This window comes from Sinohyriopsis cumingii, unplaced genomic scaffold, assembly GCF_028554795.1.
Source record: "Sinohyriopsis cumingii isolate HCF-2022 unplaced genomic scaffold, ASM2855479v2 utg002262l, whole genome shotgun sequence".
Taxonomy (NCBI): Eukaryota; Metazoa; Mollusca; class Bivalvia; order Unionida; family Unionidae; genus Sinohyriopsis; species Sinohyriopsis cumingii.
The window spans coordinates 481,654-501,607 of record NW_028316173.1 but is presented as its reverse complement, the minus strand read 5'-3'; the positions used below and the strand labels follow the sequence as shown (position 1 = coordinate 501,607).

At 32.5% G+C, this 19,954-nt stretch overlaps 2 protein-coding genes across 2 annotated transcripts in view; both read left to right on the top strand.

The window, feature by feature from the left end:
- The first annotated feature begins 1,297 nt into the window (after positions 1-1,297).
- Positions 1,298-19,954, top strand: part of LOC149770839 (uncharacterized) — a 147,836-nt gene continuing 129,179 nt past the window's right edge. Inside the window, exons 1-2 of the mRNA XM_089949057.1 lie at positions 1,298-2,659; positions 9,339-9,506. Of these exons, the coding sequence (XP_089805183.1) occupies positions 1,444-2,659; positions 9,339-9,506 (1,384 nt within the window). The 5' untranslated portion in view covers positions 1,298-1,443. The remainder of the gene's footprint in view (positions 2,660-9,338; positions 9,507-19,954) is intronic.
- On the top strand, positions 14,894-17,143 carry LOC149770841 (protein mono-ADP-ribosyltransferase PARP15-like). The gene is made up of 3 exons (XM_089949058.1): positions 14,894-15,072; positions 15,483-15,654; positions 16,266-17,143. Exons 1-3 carry the CDS (start codon positions 14,914-14,916, stop codon positions 16,544-16,546), a joined length of 612 nt encoding a protein of 203 aa, XP_089805184.1. The 5' UTR covers positions 14,894-14,913; the 3' UTR covers positions 16,547-17,143.

Below are 19,954 nucleotides of genomic sequence, written 5' to 3'. Positions count from 1 at the left end.
CGTAAAGTGACCCACGGTTTATTCCCATGTTAAATTTCCTTTGTACGTAGATTGACCCACGATTTATTCCCATGTTAAATTCCCCTTGTACGTAGATTGACCCACGATTTCTCGCCATGTTAAATTTCCATTGTATGTAGATTGTCCCAAGGGGGGTCTGTAATGCTAATTCCCATTGTACGTAGAGTATCCCTATTCACTACTATGATGTGATGCTAGACAAACAAACAAATCCAGCCAGGATATTTTCTCGTGGCAGACATAAAAGTACAGATGTGATCTATGTTACTCAGCGGTATACACAAATACCAAAAGTGATCAGAGACAACTGTAATATTTTAGTTGTGTTTAATGGAATTGATACACACACGATGAGAAATATTCATCAAACTTGGTGCAGCGGTGACATGGATATAATTAAATTCAGAAATTTCTTTTCACGAGAGCAAGCTACTCTGCATGGATTTATAACAATAAATTTGCATGATGCTAGAACAAGATATCGTGTAGGTCTTGATAAAATATTTGGATAAATTAATAGCAGCAGAGAGGGTTTGTCTATAATCCTGTTTGGAACAAACATGATTGTAGAAGTGGTATGACCTATATATGAGCACGGATTTGTTTTTGTCTAAAACGCGTTTTGCTCGGGTTATGTGGTCTGTTCACCCTCTCTGCTGCTAGCAGTAATAAAGTGAAATTCATTTTCGATATTAACGCTACAAATTTGACACAATCTTTCTTTATAACAAAACATTTGCATATCTTTCTGTGTTATCTATGACTGGCAAGTTCCCCACTCTAAGCATAGTGATTATATAACAAAAATATTATCTCCCAACAATTCTAGATATCTTTGAGTTTTCTGGTACACATACCCTGCATTTTTTAAAAGAAAATATGTATCCTAAATAATTAATATATGATTCAATCTTTACGTCTGTATGGCCATAATACCAGTTTTCGTAACTTCTAAGATAGCCACCTCTGCAAAATAGTCACCCTTGTTTTATTTCTTCCTCCATATTCACTTTTAATTTCCACTTCTTGCAATATGTATGCAGCCTACTGAGCATATTTTGCAATTGTGACCAGTGTCATATATATATATATATAAAGATATATATATATATATATATATATATATATATATATATATATATATATATATATATATATATATATATATATATATATATATATATATATATATATATATATGTCGGCCTTGCCCTGTCTTGTGCATTCGGTAGGATAACTTCTGCAGGAGAAGAAAATTAACACGACACCTATTTTATTTCGCTCGCTGATGGTCATTACAAGTATTCACTAGTCACGTTAAAAAATTGAACGGAATCAAAGTGATCAGGGTCACACATAAATGAGAGACTGAATTTGCACTGTACTGAGCTGGCCTTTAATTCTTTTAGGCCAGGTGGAAGCATGGCAACAAGTGCAAGTCATTTGTTGTGTCCGGCTTGTCTGCAGGAATATAATATACCGAAATTACTTCCATGTTTACATTCAGTTTGTCAGAAATGCTTGGAGACATTTATAAAGAATTCAACGGTGTCGGAAGAGAAAATTTATCAATTTCAATGTCCCGTGTGCATGAAGATTGTAACAAAGCCACTATTTGATATGTCTGTAGATCAATGGGTCGGACATTTCCCAATAAATGCAGTTTTGCTGTCGTTGTTACCAACAATGAAAGCGAAAGTAGACCAGATATTTGACCCATGTGTATACGAGGGTACGTCCATTGCCGCGAAGTCCTACTGCGCCACTTGTAAAGAAGCCTTGTGTGAATTATGTTATAGTGCACATCGTAAGAGCCGAGCTTCACGGGAACATACATTCCTCACGCTTGATGAAACTGCCGACAACCCAGTAGCTTTATGTCTTGCTTTAGGTATAACTTGCACAGTCCATTTGAATAAAGATCTCGAGTTTTACTGTGCATCACACGAATCTATGTGTTGCTCAGACTGTATAGTTGATCATCACAGAGGATGTAAAAAAATACTTAAATTAAAGCAACATGCTGATAAACTATTCAATACCAAAGGACCTTTGGAGATGACAGAAAGAATAAAACAACTGGAAAGTCATCTTGACAAATATACTGCAGCAAATAATGAAACTTTACAGAAACTGGAAATTTCAACTAAAGATATGACAAATGAAATTGACAAGTTAATAGCAAAATTAAACGAAGCAAAGTCAAAAATTTCAGTGGAAAGAGAAGCTTTGTTAGAAGAAGAGTCACGGAAAAGACTCAATGAAAGCCAGCGCTGTCAGTCTTTGAAAGCAGCCTTGAGAGACTCTCAAATCCTCCTTAGTGCAGTTGTGAAGTATGGTAACAAGCATCACAGTTTAGTAATGCTGCACAAAATCAAAGAGCAGCTTGCATACTGCGAGAAAACTATCCATGACAAGTATTCTGAAGTTAGACAAGTTGAGGCCAGGCTACAAATGAACAAACATTTTATTTCACTGAGAAAGATCACTGGCAGCCAGATTGCAAAGATAACAATGGCAGAAAACAAACTTAAACTTTGTCTACCTTTCCAGCACAATTACGAAGTGAGTTTAAACCTGACACAGACAATGTTGGATGAAGGAATATCATTCAAATTGACCACACCAAGAGATTTAGGTACACATTATATCAATTTAATTTCAGCTGATACCAGCTGACAAAATATATATGTAAGACATCTTATATAATCCATGAAGATATTGTAGAATGTTTGAAATGTATATTTGAGATTTGTAATGTTATTTTATATTTTAATTCAAAATGTTTAACAGTTGTGAAAACATTTTATATGTTTTACAAATTATAAAACGAATTGAAATAGATATTAAAGCATTTGAAGCTTATGTCTGTGATTTCCAGATGGAGGTGACAATTTTGGCAGGTAGTTGTCATTTTCATCATGAAAGCAGAATGATATTTTGTTTAAGAAGTGGTTTATATATGTAACTATTCTGCGCTTCGAATCGGCAGCATAGGAAATGTATAACTATCAAGAGCAGAGAGAGAGAGGTGAGTGAAGTTACAGCTGCAAGAAAAAATGTGAACTTGCAAGTGCTTGTTTATGATATGAAATATAGGCCCATTTAGCAAACAATCCTGATCTGACTAGTATGCAATGAGAAGAACATGTGTAAGAAGCACCCAGTTCTTTCCACTTCCATTGCTTTTGTCTTGTTGAGCCATTAATTTGCTTTCAGTAGGAAATGGTCTTAAACAACATTTAAGATATGCAGGCATTCATTTTTAATCTATGTGGATCATAAAGAAACAAGAGGTTGCCATTTGTTCTAGATATTCCAATTCAAGTCCTAAACGTATTTGCCTCTTTTACTTAAATTTAGCATTTTAGTACAGATACACCAGTTAAGAAGATTCTTAAAGATCAGTTATTCAGTTTTCCCTCAAAGGAATTGTATGAAGAGTAAAAGCTTCAAGATTTGAGCATAAGTTTGATTTTCCTAATTTGCACTAGCGAATTCAGAACTACTTGAAAGATCTTGAATAGGATCTGATGACAGAAACCATTCGACAACCAAATGTGAAATATAGAACTAGTTGTGGCCTAAAGAGAGGATGATTATGAGAATGAATGGTTGTGGGATAGGACTGGTCACTGTCCTATATTCCATTCCAGCCATTAAATTGCCTAGGAATAATAACGTGAAAAAGATGTCCTCATTTGGTCATGAGATTTGGCCTTTCAGGGCACACAATACTGATAGAGAAGAAGGAAGAATGGGAAACAGTATAGAAATGGAAATGGCTGAAGATACAAAGAATATATACGGGTTTTGCTGGCCGTGAGATAATGAAAGTAACATTTTAGTTAACAGAAAGTTTTAAGAGCTTATGCTAGTTATAAACGTAAAATAGAGACAATATTGTTATGACTCTGTGGTCGTAAAGTAACAGAAATGAGTGAAAACCAAGCTTTGTAAAATTCAACAAATAATTTATTTTCCTAGAATACAAAGTGAAAATTTAAAAAGGAACTTACAGTATTGTGAATTAAGTCCCAAATAGACCTAAACGTTCTATCACAAGTCCAAATGTGTGATCCAATTGAATTCCTTTGGTATTCCAAGTGGGTTCCAATATTTAATGTAGTAATGTAGTAATGTGCCTGTATTCTGGAATGTACAATGGCCTTGAATGTGGTGATGTATTAATAGTCTTTTAATGTATCGCAATAATATAATCCAAAATGTCATTGTCTGAATTCACTATAATTCCAAATTAATGTTTCAGTCCAAGAAGTATGAATGAGCACTTTATACTTCCAGTGAATCATAATTTGAATGAATAAATCCACCCAAACTAAAAACTGCACACAACAATAGGCAAGAATGAGCAATATTTAAAGTAAACAACATTATATAAAAAGCTAAAACACAGTAATAGCACTAGGATGTAGGTCAGTCTCTTCTCTAAAACATTCAGAGTTGCCAACAAGTTTAGAGGTTTCCAGTTGAAAAGCTAATATCCTACCTTCAGACAGAAGTAAATATGTTTATTTACATTTGATAATAATCTGAATATTTAGTCGATACTCATAGCGAAATATTAGCTATGCATTATGTTCTTTACAAAATAAATGTCACGTGAGTTACACCATTAACTTGATTTTGTACAAAGGTCAAGTATAGAATACAGATATACATAACATATAATCATGATGAAAAGACAATAAACACTACAAATTAAATATGCATAATACCTCGCGTCATAAAGAAAAAGATTGATTTGTACAAGAAAGCTTTCACATTACACATTAGTTAGATATACATATGATCTAGTCAGATATACATATGATTAAAAATTACATGAGATGAGGTCTTATGAATGACACAGAATATATAGGAAGTAAAATAATACTTCTATGAACATGAAAGTGCGTCTGCAATTAGATTATCTTTTCCACTGATGTGCCTGATGTCAACATCATAGTCCACATTAATAATCTCTTATTTTGTTTTCTTGCTGACGAAGGTAAGGGCACTGTGATCAGTGAATACAATAATCGGAGGATTAGGAGAACTGATATACACTTAAAAGTGTTGCAAAACCAATGTCAATGCTAAACATACCATCTTGATCTTGGAATAATTTCTCAGATGCTTATTGAATTATTATTATAGACAATTAGTACTCTGGATGATCTCAACCATTTTTGTTTTCTTTAAGCAACTCTCTACCAACCCCATCACTGGCATCAACACACATTTTAAATGACTAACTGAAATTTGGAGCTGAAAGAACTGGTGCACTCTTCAGTATAGCCTTTAACTTATCAAAAGCTTCCTGACTCTTTTCAGACCGATGAAACTTGGTTTTCTTACTTAATAATTTGGTCAGTGGTTCAGCAGTTATGGAAAAATTGGAGTAGAATTTGTGATAATGACCAGCCGTATCCAAAAATTGCATCAGCTGTGTTTTAGTGATTGTCATGTGGAATTTGCAGATAGCCCTGACCTTAACCTCTTACTGTTACTTAAATTAGTTGTCAGATTTGCATCACAGTGTCAATTAAAGACTTTCCGGATGGTTTCCAAGTGATCATTCCAGGTGTAATCATAAACGATTTCATTACAGATGTAAGGATCACAATTATCTAGACTAGATGTAATCATGGTCATTAAACACTGAAAAGTACAATGTCAACCTTTCATTCCAGACTGCATCACTTTATATTAAGTCCACTGACTTTTGGCATTGGAAATGAATCTGTTTGGTCACACTGTTCACTTCTCTATAGTCATTGCACATGTTGAAAGTATTATGCTTTGGTACATGAACACATTGTTAACCCCAGTAATGTTTACGTTGTTCTATGAAATCATTCTCCAGCAAATACTGAATTTCTTTTTTCAAACATTCCTGTTCGAGACAATTTTGGATGCTGTTTCACAGGTGTGGAGTCTACAATTTCAGCATCATGATAGATTTTATTTGTTCATGTTGGAACATCTGGAAACAAGTGCTCATGTTCAAATAATAGTTGTTGCAGTTCATACTTTTCTTGTGGTTGTAGAAGTGAACGTTTTTGGTCCAGATTATGCAATATTTATGAATTCCAAAGATTAGTTACACCAAAGTCACCACAGTCCGGTTGCACGTCCCCATCACTTAAATCCTTACATTGTGGGCCATGTACAGCTAAATTGACTGTATGACAGGGCTATCTGTATATTCTATTGATAGAAAATCAGTCATTTTAAAGACTTAAGTTTGGAAAACTCTTTATTGAAATTAACACCTGCTTCTTTTGTGTGGAATAGGAAACTAATGTTTCAAACTCATTTTGATCCAGAAATTCCTTGTATCAAGGATATATCTGTACTGATAAATATAGGTTTGATCATGAGCATTGAGAAATGTAAAGCAGAGGTCACACTACCAGGTGAATTGGGCGACTAAGTCGCATAAAAAATGAAAACTTAGCCTTTTTCTGTTAGAAAAGCAAAAATGACTTCGTCCTTTGATTTTTTTATATGTACATTCAGTAACTGTATGTTTTGAGATGCTACCACACCTAAGCCAGGTATTAACAGTATTATGTTGTACCTGAAGGCGAAATGCAGGCATCATGCCATCAAATTACTCGCATTGATTTCAATTGCTATGACAAACAAACTCTTGGACATTCACGGGCATGTTTATTTTAATAGCTGATTGAACATTAACCCTTTCCCGATTAAGTTATAGCAGATGTGTTACAGAAACTATTGGTATTAGCCGATTTCCGCAAGTTTTCTTTTGATGATAAAAACATACAAATTTGTGTTTCGAAACTTAAACAATAGTATGTAAATAGCAACTTGTGTATAAGAACAGAATCAGTGACCTGAAGATTTTAACTGCCACGTGTGCATTATTTTTGTAATAAAATCTGTTTGAAACCATTGGTGAACCTGTCTGGGGAAATCGTGGTTTGCTTTCCTACTTGTATTATCAGATGTCAGCTCTATGTGTGCCAGAGTTTTGGTTAATCACTAATAGTCTTTGTACATATGTGCTTTATGCAGTTTCTGCATGTCTTAGGTTCTATAATAGTTTCAGTTGAAAACAATTTTCTTGATTGACCCTGTTGCGGAAATGCTTTCCAATTGTTTGACAATGTTCATTGTGGTGATGCTGATACTAAATGCCTTTAACATAGGTCCACATAACCTGTAAAACATGTTTGTTAGCATTCAGTGTGGATCTTTCTTTAGTTTTAGGCTTTAGTTTTAATTTATAGTCTTTTCAATATTGGTATAAAATTACATATGTCAAAATCAATGTTAAAGTAATGTTATGAGTTGATGCTCTCAAAATAAGTAACGGAATAGAGTGAAAAGCAACCAACATTGTGAATTTCAACAAATAATTTATTTCCCTAGAATACAAAGTGAAAATAAAAAAAAAAGAACTCACAGTATTGATAATTAAATCCCAGAATAATCCTAGAATGACAGAGGCAAGTCTTAATAATTTAAAGTTCGAATAAACTTTAGTAGAAATCGAAATTATGTCCAATGATGAAGGTATTGATGTGCTTCTGGCAGCCTGTATTGTGTTGTTGTACCAAGGGTCTTTTGTTGAAACACAGTAATATAATTCCAGATTTGAATTGAATATAAATCCCAGTGAATGCCTCAGTCCAAGAATATTATTTTTAACGAGCACTCTGTATTCAAGAGAAAATTCACTTGAATTAAACAATTTGAAGAAATAAATTCCAGCCCAATGACCTGCTGAACACAACATTAATACAAATTAGTTATGCTAGGTCTTAAGCACGAATGAATAATTTTTCTAGTAACAAGACTATATAGCCTTCCACTTGACCTCAGGTCACAATTAACATTTTCTATATAAAATATTACCTAATGGAAAATAAATTTCTAGAAAGTTTGTAATGTTTACAAAATAAAGTGTTAGCTATAATTGGTGGTCTGTTACTAAAATTATAATATAAAATGTGTAGTAAACAACAAGTAGACCTGGCAATTCATAAGGAATTCCCAAAGTTCAAGACAAAGATAAAAACAATCGTACTACAAAACCAAACTCAATAATTCCAGCCAGGTAGAAAGTGAACTTATTTCTGGACAAGGTCAAGTCAAATATACAATGTTACATTACAATATCGTGTAATGAAATAATTTAAAGAAAAAGAAAACTAAGAAAGAATGCAAATTAAATATATATAACAATATGTGGACATTTTTGCATGAGGTCAGCCTGAAGGTGTGATCCAGTACAGACTGGATTAAAATGTCATGTTCTGTGATGTCACAGTGAAAGCTGAGCGTGTTGAAAAACAATGGTACTTCTCTTATTTTGTTATGTTAGACCAACATCCAATTTTTGTTTAACCCAGTTTAGCACCATTATAAAAGTCCATAGCAATCTGTAATATCATCTGTAAGTTTTTTGATGACCATTAAGGTGAAGAGCATTCAACAATCAGGACTGAAAAGACTTTGATGAAACAATATTAAGTTTTTGATCAGCAACAAATATTAAATTTGTGTAAATATGCCTACATGACAATATTGACATGCACATTAGTATGTGCAACATAAAGTTAATATAGTTTTGTTTAGACTTTTGTTTCTTTTAGAAAGAAATCCATTAATCATATTCATCATGTGATACACTTTGATTTTTATAATACTTAAAAACTTATGTTACATAATTATTCAAATCCTTTAAAGATTCATAACATGGAACACATCGTCCAAAGATTTCTTAGGCAAGACACTTTATTTCTATTGGCAAACAAAAAATGGTTACTGGAAACACCGAAATACACTCCAACACTGAACAAAACACTGAAATACACAAGTATGGACACCAGCTGGTAAGCATAAATGTGGATCAAACCCAGCTTAGTCAATCATCTCATATGGAACTTCCATGAAACAACAGTCAGAATTCTGTTTACATTTTTTCTTCGTCGTTTTTTTCTTCAAAGAAAATAAAATACCTAAAAACTATACCAGTACATAAAAGATCAAAGGGAAAAGGATATATATATATATATATATATATATATATATATATATATATATATATATATATATATATATATATATATATATATATATATATATATATATATATAAATATATATATATATATATATATAAATATATATATATATATATATATATATATATATATATATATATATATATATATATATATATATATATATATATATATATAGATATATATATATACATGTATATATATATATATAAAGTGATTTGCCTTTTAACACATTCTTGTTTTAAATTTTATTTAGCCTCTGATGATGATTTGACTGCTGTTGAAAAAAGTTCTGATTCTGATGGACCAATGATGACAGAAAGTGTCTCTGAAATATTTGAAAGCAGAGAGGTGTGCACAGATGGGTACAACATGATTCTAGAGCCAGTTAGAGGGATCATGATCACATCTGAGGCAACTGCAAGTAAAAGCACTTTATTAAGGATGTTCTTAGTTGTAATATCAGAATCTACTACACCGCTTAAAATGATGTGAACATTATTATATCATGGACAAATGTCTATAATATCTCGCATGAGATGAATACTATACATACAACATGCACTGATTTAGTTCATAGGGCACTGAAAATCTCTGAAAAAATTAAAATATACATCAGATTGGTTTGTGAACTAATATAATTTCCTGGCAATAGGGCAGTGATGTAAAAAATCTTGCCATACTAGGAAATAGTCATCTGCATGAAAACCGTTATCTATTATATGAATACTTTTGACTCATGTTTGCCCGCTCAAGCTAATATATTGGTGAAGATGTTGTTTGTTGTGCTACTATGTCTCATCTAAATCTTTATTTGTCCAAAGCAGTGAAAATGTATTTTTACTACTTGGATCTGGTGTGTGAGACAGCCATTCATCAGTTTATCGTACTTACTGTAATCAATATTTACAACACTCTAAAATTTGGTGTGGTTTATATTTGTTATTACATACTATGGTTAAGTAGTAGTTTATGTCCTGCTGTGTAGAGTATAAAACATACTCCAAGTAATGGTCTGTATTGTACTCTCGACATTTAAAGACGTGGATGGCACATTAATGGTTTTGGATGTTTTTAAGTCAAGTAGACTAGCAATTGATGGTATATTCTTATGTTAGTGCAGTTCAGATATTTGTGTGGATCAGCTGTTTAATGACCGTGTCTTAAGGACATTTGTTTCACTGCCAGATATCTTTCAATTGAATAATATTTTTTCCCAGGCATTCTCATCTGTTGTTGTGCAACTCAGAATTATTAGGAAGAATATAATAATAATAATAATAACAACGACTTTATTTAATGAGGGTAACACAATTTTCTGAAGAACTAATTTACCTGGAGGCTTTCATAAAAAGGAATTTATTTATTTTAACCGCATCTCTGAAGCCACTGGATATATTGGGTTATGAGAAGGAAATAGAGCGTGCATTTCTAATCTCAACTGGAATACTATTCCCGAGCAGAGTTCCAGAGTACTGGAAACTTTTTAAAATAACTCCTTATCTGGTTTGGGAATTTGATACTGTTTGGTAGACATGGATCACAGGTGGGGAGTATTACCAGGTAGCCTATACTGGAATAGTGATTGTAAATATTCAGGAGCACTATTATTGGATATCCTGTACATTAATTTGACTTTTCTTAACTGGATTCGGTCTTTGATAGGTAATATTTTTAACTTACCAGCTAAATTTTCCTTGCTTTCTTTCTGGATTGATATTAGTCCAAATGCTCTTTTTTAAGATGTGCCACCTTTGCTGTGTTTGTATCATTTGAATTAGCCCATGCTGTATAGCAGTAGTCTAAATAGGGTTGTATGTAACTGTTATAAAATACTTTTCTGTGCCTTTTAGGGAGAAAATGTCTTATCCTACTGAGAAGCCATACACTTGAATTAACTTTTTTGTACTGATATGTTTGATATGTTCAGTCCATGATAGGTTATTGTCTACCAAAACACCAAGTAGTCTATCATGACAGACCATTTGCAAATTTTTATCCTTCTATGTCAGACATAGTTCATCATTATCAAGATTTGTCCTTTTTTACTGTGTTGAGATATTAATATTTTAGTTTTACCGGTATTTACCACCATGCCATTGCATGCACATCAGTTGTCCAGTTTATTTAGGGCATCATGTAATGAAATTTCAAGTTCATGCTTTGTGTTTTGGATGTCTGACAATGCTGTGTAATCTGCATAGAGATCTGTAGATAAAATTGAGTCCCTTAATAAAAGTGGTAGGTCATTAATAAATATTATGAATAGCAATGGACTCAGAATTCAGCCTTGTAGTACTCCATACCTAATTGTTCCTGTTCAGACAGGACATTATTTATATAAACATATTGTATCCTCTCACTTAAGTATGAAACAAATGATCTAATTGTGCTTTCATCACATTGGTAGATTTTCAGTTTCTTCAAAAGGATTTCATGATCCACCATGTCAAAAGCTTTCCTGAAATATACAAATACTGATCCTATTATTCTACCTTGGTCAAGTGCTTGAAGCCATTTATCAATTAGAGAGATCAAGGCAGTCTCACAGGAATGTTTATGTCTAAAGCCTGATTGATTAGGGTGTAACAGCAAGTTTTTTGTTAAATATGATATGAACGACTGATGGACATCAGCATCATCCTTAGAACCAGACTTATGAATAGGTTATGAAAATCATTGAAAACATTTGCAATGTCATTGTCATCAGTGACTATGGTGTCAACCACAAGCGAGTGAATTTTATTTGTCTGATATTTGTGTTTTCCCCCAATGAGTTCATTGAATACTTTCCCAATGGAGTTTGTGTTGCTCATTTTGTTTTCAAGCACTGATCGATAATAAGTGTTTTTAGATTTTTAATCGTACTTGTTATTTTATTTCTCCATACTTTAAATTGTGCATGGTTTCCCATAGCCTTAAATTGGTCCCCTGTTTTCATAGTATCTTGGATTTCAGTAGTAAGCCAGTTAGGTTGGATTTCATACTTTACTCGATGTACTTTCAGTGGTGCATGCTTAGAGACTACATCCTTAAATAAATCAGTGCGCACCATCAGCGCTTCATTTATGTCATATTTTTGATTATATTCCATTGAACTTTATAAAGGTCATCGAGAAATTGTTGTTCATTAAAATTTTTGAATGATCTGTAAGTGATAGATTTGTGTGTATCTATCTTATTTCTCTTGCAGTTAATATTTCTTGTCAAAAAGTAAGATAGTGGTCACTAAGACCAATGTTCGGTATATTAACACAAGCCACAGTGTCTGGTAGGTTGGATTCTGCTTCGTATTTCAGACACATCTCTTTGATGAAGGGTGCTGAAATTGTTTTAGTTGTGTGAGCTCATTGAGCAGATGCTGTCACATTTGACTGAGCTATGGGAAATGCAGTTGGTGATGTAGCAACTGACTCATTGGAGACGGTGTTGTCTTATTGCTGTTGCAGGTGTGACACACAAATGAGAGGGGGTACTGTTGTTTGCAATGCAGGATTACTTTGGGTATCAGTTGCTACTTGAATGGTCATATTACATTTTATTTTGGCTGGTATTGGGATTGTCTGTGTCTGAGCTTATGACATTGTTGCTATTTCGGAGACTGTCTGGATTGCTGTATCACATGAGGTTACTTGCTCATTAATCCTGCCCAGTGTTGACTTAGTATGATGTAACAGTTGTTTTAATTTTTCAATTTGGGCCACCAAGTTCCTAATTGTTTTTTTGATGTACACTCCTGGAGAAATCATTAAGGTTTAAGCCATCACTGTAATGGTCTTGATTGATGGAGTATGTAATTGCCTGACACTCTGGAGGGGTGTTAATTTTATTCCCTGAGTCATCTAGGTCAAAGACTGTAGGAACCATTTCATTTTTTGTAGTACATCTAGTTACTGGTGTTGTTTTATACAGTTTAGCTGTCACAGTGTTTTTCTATTGTGTTCTTTAGATAGTACTATTTTGAGCATGTGAACTGCACAAAGTCATGCAAGGTTCTGAGTCCAATATCTGTTTTACAATCTCAAACTTGTATGTATCTCTATGTACACTGACACTGTATTTTATTTATTTCGACCCTCAAGAATTCTGGATAAATGTCAGCTATATTGGATAACTCCAAATCATCATCTGTAACATTGTTTTTATTTTCACTCTGTACATTACTGACCTGCATGGATTCCTGCATGGGATTATCAGTGTGACTCTTATCTTCATGTATATCAGACATACTAAAGCCAGAAAATGATGCAGAAAAGGTTGAGCTAAGTGTATTGAGTAAGGAACCTACACGGCTGGTATTTAAATATGTTTCCATAGTTCTTCTATTTTTGGCTTGCTCATAACAGTGTATTATCTTCATGACTCAAAATGGATTCCATGGAGGTATGCATGGAATTAAAGTATTGGGGAAAGTCCCTTCTTTCTAACTGATTTAGAATGGTTGGAGGTTTGCAGTAGAGATTTTGATAAGTTATATTTTTCATGGAGTAGGATTAATGATGCAGGCCTACCAAGACACGGTGGAGGAAATATATGGAAACTATGGATGTGATAAAATATGAGAGTTAAATGTGCTGCCACATGTCAAATATGATGGCAATATATAAAAGCAAATGTAAAGATCTATGAGTTATCTTGTTTACTGGATCTTTGGTAATTTATAGGCATAAGTAAGGAGAAAGAGACTATATAATCAGTATTAGTTTCTAATCACCCCCCTTTTTTCTCCTTTTCTGTTCCCTTGAAAATTCAAAGTGTTATCAGGAAGAAAAAACACGTGAACTTTGAAAGACAACTTGTATGAAATTCATCTGTGAACAGTTTAAGAGTAATTCTGACTGTACACAGTTCAATATTTTAACAGGTGTTGTTGCACCCATAAAAGTAGAAATCTCTTGATCAGTTTGTTGAGAGAGAGAGAGGAGAGGATGGAGAGATGGCGATGATGAATGAGTTTAATGGAATGCTTGAAGTCGGCTAATTTTGTGTGGAAGGTTCATGCATCAGTGAAAACAGAAAGTTAAAGAAAGATGAAGTACTCAGTACAAAGCAAGAATACTTAAAATAGACTTCAAAAGGGTTATTTGCATTATCCTGTGTATATGTAATCAAAAAGCGATTGAGCTAGAAGAACTGCTTAAATTTGATCTTGCAAAACATTCCTCTATGTATTTGTTTTGTTTTGATGGTAGAACAAGAAAAATAAAATTGGTTTTGCTGTAATATTAGATTCCACCAGAGTAAAGTTACAGGTTCTTTCTGTAGTTAAACTGAACTGAAAACAATTGCTGATATAAATGACACTTTCCTGATTCAAATTATTAATGATTGATTGTTCGATGCATTTAATGACCTTACAAAAAATGTATGACATTTAATCTGTTTACAAGCTGCCCTCCCAAGGAGTGAGTTTGCGGCAATTGTTACTGATAGAAATGATACACCAACCTCTATGGAATCAGTAGATAATGTGTAAATGTAGTTATAATGTACCAGAGAATATCATCGTCAGTTAAAGCAAAGAAACATATTTTACAAAATAAAATGGTTTTGGCCACAGTTGTTATTGAAAACCAATGACGATGTTTCAACTCTAGAACAAAGTAAGGTAATGAAACCAGCAACAAGTTTCTGTATTATATCCATGAATGGAAAATTTGGGTTGATTTAATTTTAGCTAAATCTGCTCTTTTGATCCATTAGTGCAACTATCAAAATAGAATACATTCAACAATAATGAAGGAACTGTTTGCTTTATACTCTTGTTTGAAATATTTATTATGATGTCATATTTTGCAGGTGACTTGTCCTTCCCAAGAAGCTGGACCAAAATGGCCCCCACTGAAAATATGAAATGTGTTACCCTGAATCCCGGTGATAAGGAGTACAAGGATGTTTCTCAGAAGTTTCTTGCATCATCAGCATATAGATATGGTATTCATTATGGGAGTCCGATGAATTATGTTAGTTCTAGGCATACTGTGGTCCAGGTAATATTGGGTCAGATGACCTTATTTCATAGCTGTGGTAATTTCAGTGAAATTTAAAAAATCTTACCTGTCTATTTGCAGCTCTGAATTGACATAAACTGGTTTTATGATTATATATGAATAATTTCACTGTCTACCTAATTAAACATTAAAAAGAATACAACATATTCACTTGACCTCTCTCTTACACCCTTGTTCACTAGGTTTGATGTATCAATGCACTCATTTTGTACTCTCATCTACACAGACATGATGCACTTTGGGTGCAGATGTGGTGAATGTAAACAAGATTTTATGATTTTATAAGATCTCCTTTATTTGATTTCTGTTCATGAGTTTTGATTTTTATTCATACTACTTATTGAACACATGAAACATCCTCCATAAAACTACATGTATATAACCTACAGATAGAACGAGTGCAGAACAAGACCCTGTACCTGCAGTACAAGGCAAAGAAGAGGCACATGGAGACACAGAACAAAGGAGTGGCAAATGACAAGGAACTGTGGCATGGAACTGCTAGTACCAATGTTGCAAATATCAGTAACAATGGATTCAACAGGAGTTATGTTGGAAGTTGTAAGTGTCCTATTACTGTAGTATCTATTCAGACTGTAGTATCTATTTAGACTGTAGTATCTATTTAGACCTTTCATCTTGTTTTGAGGAATCAAGTTTTTTGTTATGTTTGCTTCTCAATTGAAAGGTGGTATTTAATTGCCATTATGTAATGTCATCAGTTTTATGCCAGTTATATGGTTGGTTCACATGTATGTATATGTACAAAACAATATTCTATGTCTGCAGAAAGAAATATCTAAAGATAACAATTAAAAATGTCAGATTTAAAGAAAGTTATCTGATTTTAATTGGGTGGATATAAAGTACATGTACCTATCATTGTGAACTTTAATTTTGTTATATATTTGAGCATTCTTGTTTTTCAAAGTACTGTTTGAAATATACAACTTGTATTATATGAGTATGATAAAATATTATGGTTTTAACAATATCATTCACATATTTAAAGACCATTGTTCATACTGTACATTCACTATTTTACCCATGTGCATGGGCACTCATTTTAAAATATCTTGAACTAGAGTACACTGACATTGTCAATATTTTGTTCATTTGTGCATGTGTAATTTTGGAGATAATGTGTTTAACAGTTTGTTCCTTTTATTTAGGTTCCCATGGTGCTGGCACTTACTTTGCTGTTAATGCTTCCTATTCCGTTAGTGGTTATTGTAATCCTGATGAAAGCGGACATCGTCATATTTACCTGGCCCATGTTTTGACGGGGGATAGTGTAGTTGCTGGAGCAGGGACTCATGTTCTTCCTCCCAAGGACCCTCGTTACCCACACATTACTTATGACTCTACGACAGACAGTACAACCAATCCCCAAATGTTTGTCATATTTCATGATACACAGGCCTATCCTACATACCATATTACATTCTTTTAAAAAGTTTTCTCAGTTGATGTGTTTCTTGAGAACAATTTTATAAAGGTAAAAATTGGAAACATGTATCCAAATAGGAATCTGCTTTACCACCCAGTATAACACAAGGTGAGAAAGAGGTATTTGTCTTGCACATTAGATACTGCTTTTGGAGATGCATGTCACTAAATATTACACTTATTATAGTGAGACATCATCATAGGAGTGTGTAGTCAATAGTTAATATGACATTCCCATGCTGAAATACTAGGTAAACATGGTTTACACAATACAAACTTCATTTTCATTTTCATGTTAGAATTGAAATAACGACTTGAAAAGCAGCAGTGGTGCTTGAGCATTATTTGAAATTGTATAGCTGAAAACATTTATCTTTTGAAATAGATTATTTACATAAAAATGCTTATAGCTAAGAGTGAGATTAAACTGTAAAAGTAAAAAGTGAAAAAAGTGTTTGCAAATACTAACTCTGGGTCTGATTTCATTCTTAGATAAATTACTGGATTTAATGCTCAATATTGAATTTGAGGAAAAATGTGATCAGTTATTTTCCATTAATAATCCTTCATATATAAAGCAAATTTGCCAACAATATTGGATTTTTTTTTTATATCAGACTATTGATGTAAAAGTAAACCTTACTAGAACGACTCCAGACTGATTATTGGATTGATTCCAAATCTGCCTGATGAAAGTTAGTTTGTGATTCTTAGTTGGCCTTTGACAAGATTTTTGGAATCATTTCCTGGATAGCTTGGCAAACTCCAAATTGTGATTTGTAATGACTACCATTAGGTTAAAGAAGATGGTGGCTCTTTTCGCCCATAGATGCAATTTAAAAGGTATCATTATAATGTGAACTCTTTGAAATCAAAATGCCTTGTCATATATTTGTTTTTAAAAAAAACTGCCTTCCCTGGTTACAATGTATGTCTAAGAAAAATAGCCAAATGCTCTTTCTTAATTGCTCTTTAATTTGCCTTATCTAAAATCTTCTGCAATTATTTTCTGACTCAACTGATTTCTGCTCTCATTGTCCAAGATAACCCATTTGTTTGGGTTTGGCAACCTAAAGTTTTTTGTGGCCACAAGGCCACAAACATTTTAAAGTAGGTCACCCTAAGGCTACTAAATGTTAATAAGTACTTAGTGTGCTGAAGTTATAAGCACCAGAACTGACATTACTATTTCAGTTTCCTAAACATATTATCATACAGATTACCACAATAACTTGAAGCAGCAAAGAGATGAAAATTGAATTCTCCAGATGGGCCAGACATTATTGACTCTTTATATTACTTTTGACCATAGCAGATAAGGCCTTGTGTTTCCCAGTTTTAGCCTTAAGGTCAGGTAAGAATGTAATATTAAATTTGTTTTTAGTTTTAAGCATAAAGGTAAACTTTTAAAAATTTGGAATTTGCAGTCTGGAGATGATAGTTTTTAAGTTGTAAATGAATTAATTCACCAATAAGACTTGAATTTCAGTAGCTACGATTAATGAAAAAAATCTGTACATGAAAATTTATCATCAAATAAATGTATACACTTGTGTTACAAGAAATACCATGTAAATGTATATAAACGTTTTGTACAGTTTTATCAACAAAATCTAAGTCTATAGTTTGTTGAACATTACTAAGTTTTCACTGGAAATTAATACTAGGAGTTATATCAGTCCATCAGTTTCTGTGGTATGATGTCCATTCACTTTTATCAATTATAGTTAGTATTACTAAAAATAGAAATCAGTTGTATGATCTTATTAAAATTAGTTTTAAAAATGTATCAATCCACTGGTATTTCAGGTCAGTTTTATATCAAGGTAGGCAAATCATATTTAGGTAAATGATCAAACATGAGAGCAGTTATTTTCCTTGAAAATTTTTCTATTGATAATTGTTGAAACAGTAGTAGATAATGCTTTTGATAAAAATCACCATGTTAATTCCTCAATGTTTCATTCTTTAGTGACTTATAAAGACAAACGAATGTAGAAAAATACCATAAACATTATTTAGGGCAGTAATTTTACAATAATACTAAAAAGATTGAATAACAGTTTCTCATGAGTTATGTTCTCTTTTGGTCAGATTTGTATCACTTTAACACTCACATCTGTTAGTATTTTAAAACAATTGATTAATTCCAGGACGCAAAGGGATAAATTATATTTTAATTAAATTGAGACTTGTAGGAACTTTTTCTGTCCATAAAAAGTTTCCAGCAGTGTAATTTATACTTCTGACCTTAATTTTGTGTCCCCACGTAATATGTCAAACCTTTATTATAATACACATGTAATAAACTTTGAAAATATAAGCACTGAAAAATGACTTTAATTGAGAAATTTGATAAAAGTAAAATCAGGTTACCTTTTTTCAGTTGGATATCAGGAATCCAATACATAACAAGCTATCTCTGCCTGTGAAATGTATTTTTCACTGCAGGTATACATTTTGTTTATAAACACATAATTTATATCAGTATTAAGGTTAAATCCAGTTGATTTGTTTATTTATTTTAGCACTAGTCTTTTATTTCTATAATTGTCAAAAAAATATTTTTGCTTGTCAACAATTAAGACGGTAGTGGATATGCATATTGTATAATTTTGAAGTTCATTCATTTATCTGTTTTTACATAGGTATGTCCAGTTTTAATTAATTAAAGGTCACCGGCCGTACTCCAACATTTTCCTATTTATATCAGATTTGCATTACATGAATAAAAATAGTTATCCTCGCAGAATTATCAAATTTAAAGAAAAAATAATAATTTAATTACTCGAAATAAAAGTGTAAAATGCTGTTACTTCCCCTTAGTTGCGATTTTCCACCTACAGAGGACGCAACCGTAATTGACGTACATGTATCCCTACAAGATGAAGTACACGCTTCTTCTTGTTGAAAAATAAAACAATATAAACTATGAAGCCTAAAATTAAGTATATTTGTTATAATATCTCATGTACACTACCCTTAGAAAAATGTATACATATTATGTAGAATATTATCTGTTACGTAGTTTTGTTGTATAAATGATAATTTATAATTTGACCAGAAGACTTAAATTGAGAATGTCATTGTGCAAATGCATATATTTGTTAGCAAAAAAAATGTATATAAATATTTTAATTAGAACAAGCAAGATATGCCAGTTTGTGTTTTCTCTCATAAATATGTATGTTATGAAGCATGATTATTTTCTTTCAAATAATATCAAAAAAGTTTGTTTAAATTTAGTCTTTTTTCCCCTAAAACATATTTTACATAGCATCTACTTTTTTGTTGAAGAAAAAGAACGTACAAACTATTGTTAAATTTGGCCGAATTTCAAGTTGAACTGAAATGTCTTTGGGCCAAATTCATTATAATCCGGCATAAATGATAGAACTTTCCCATATTCGAT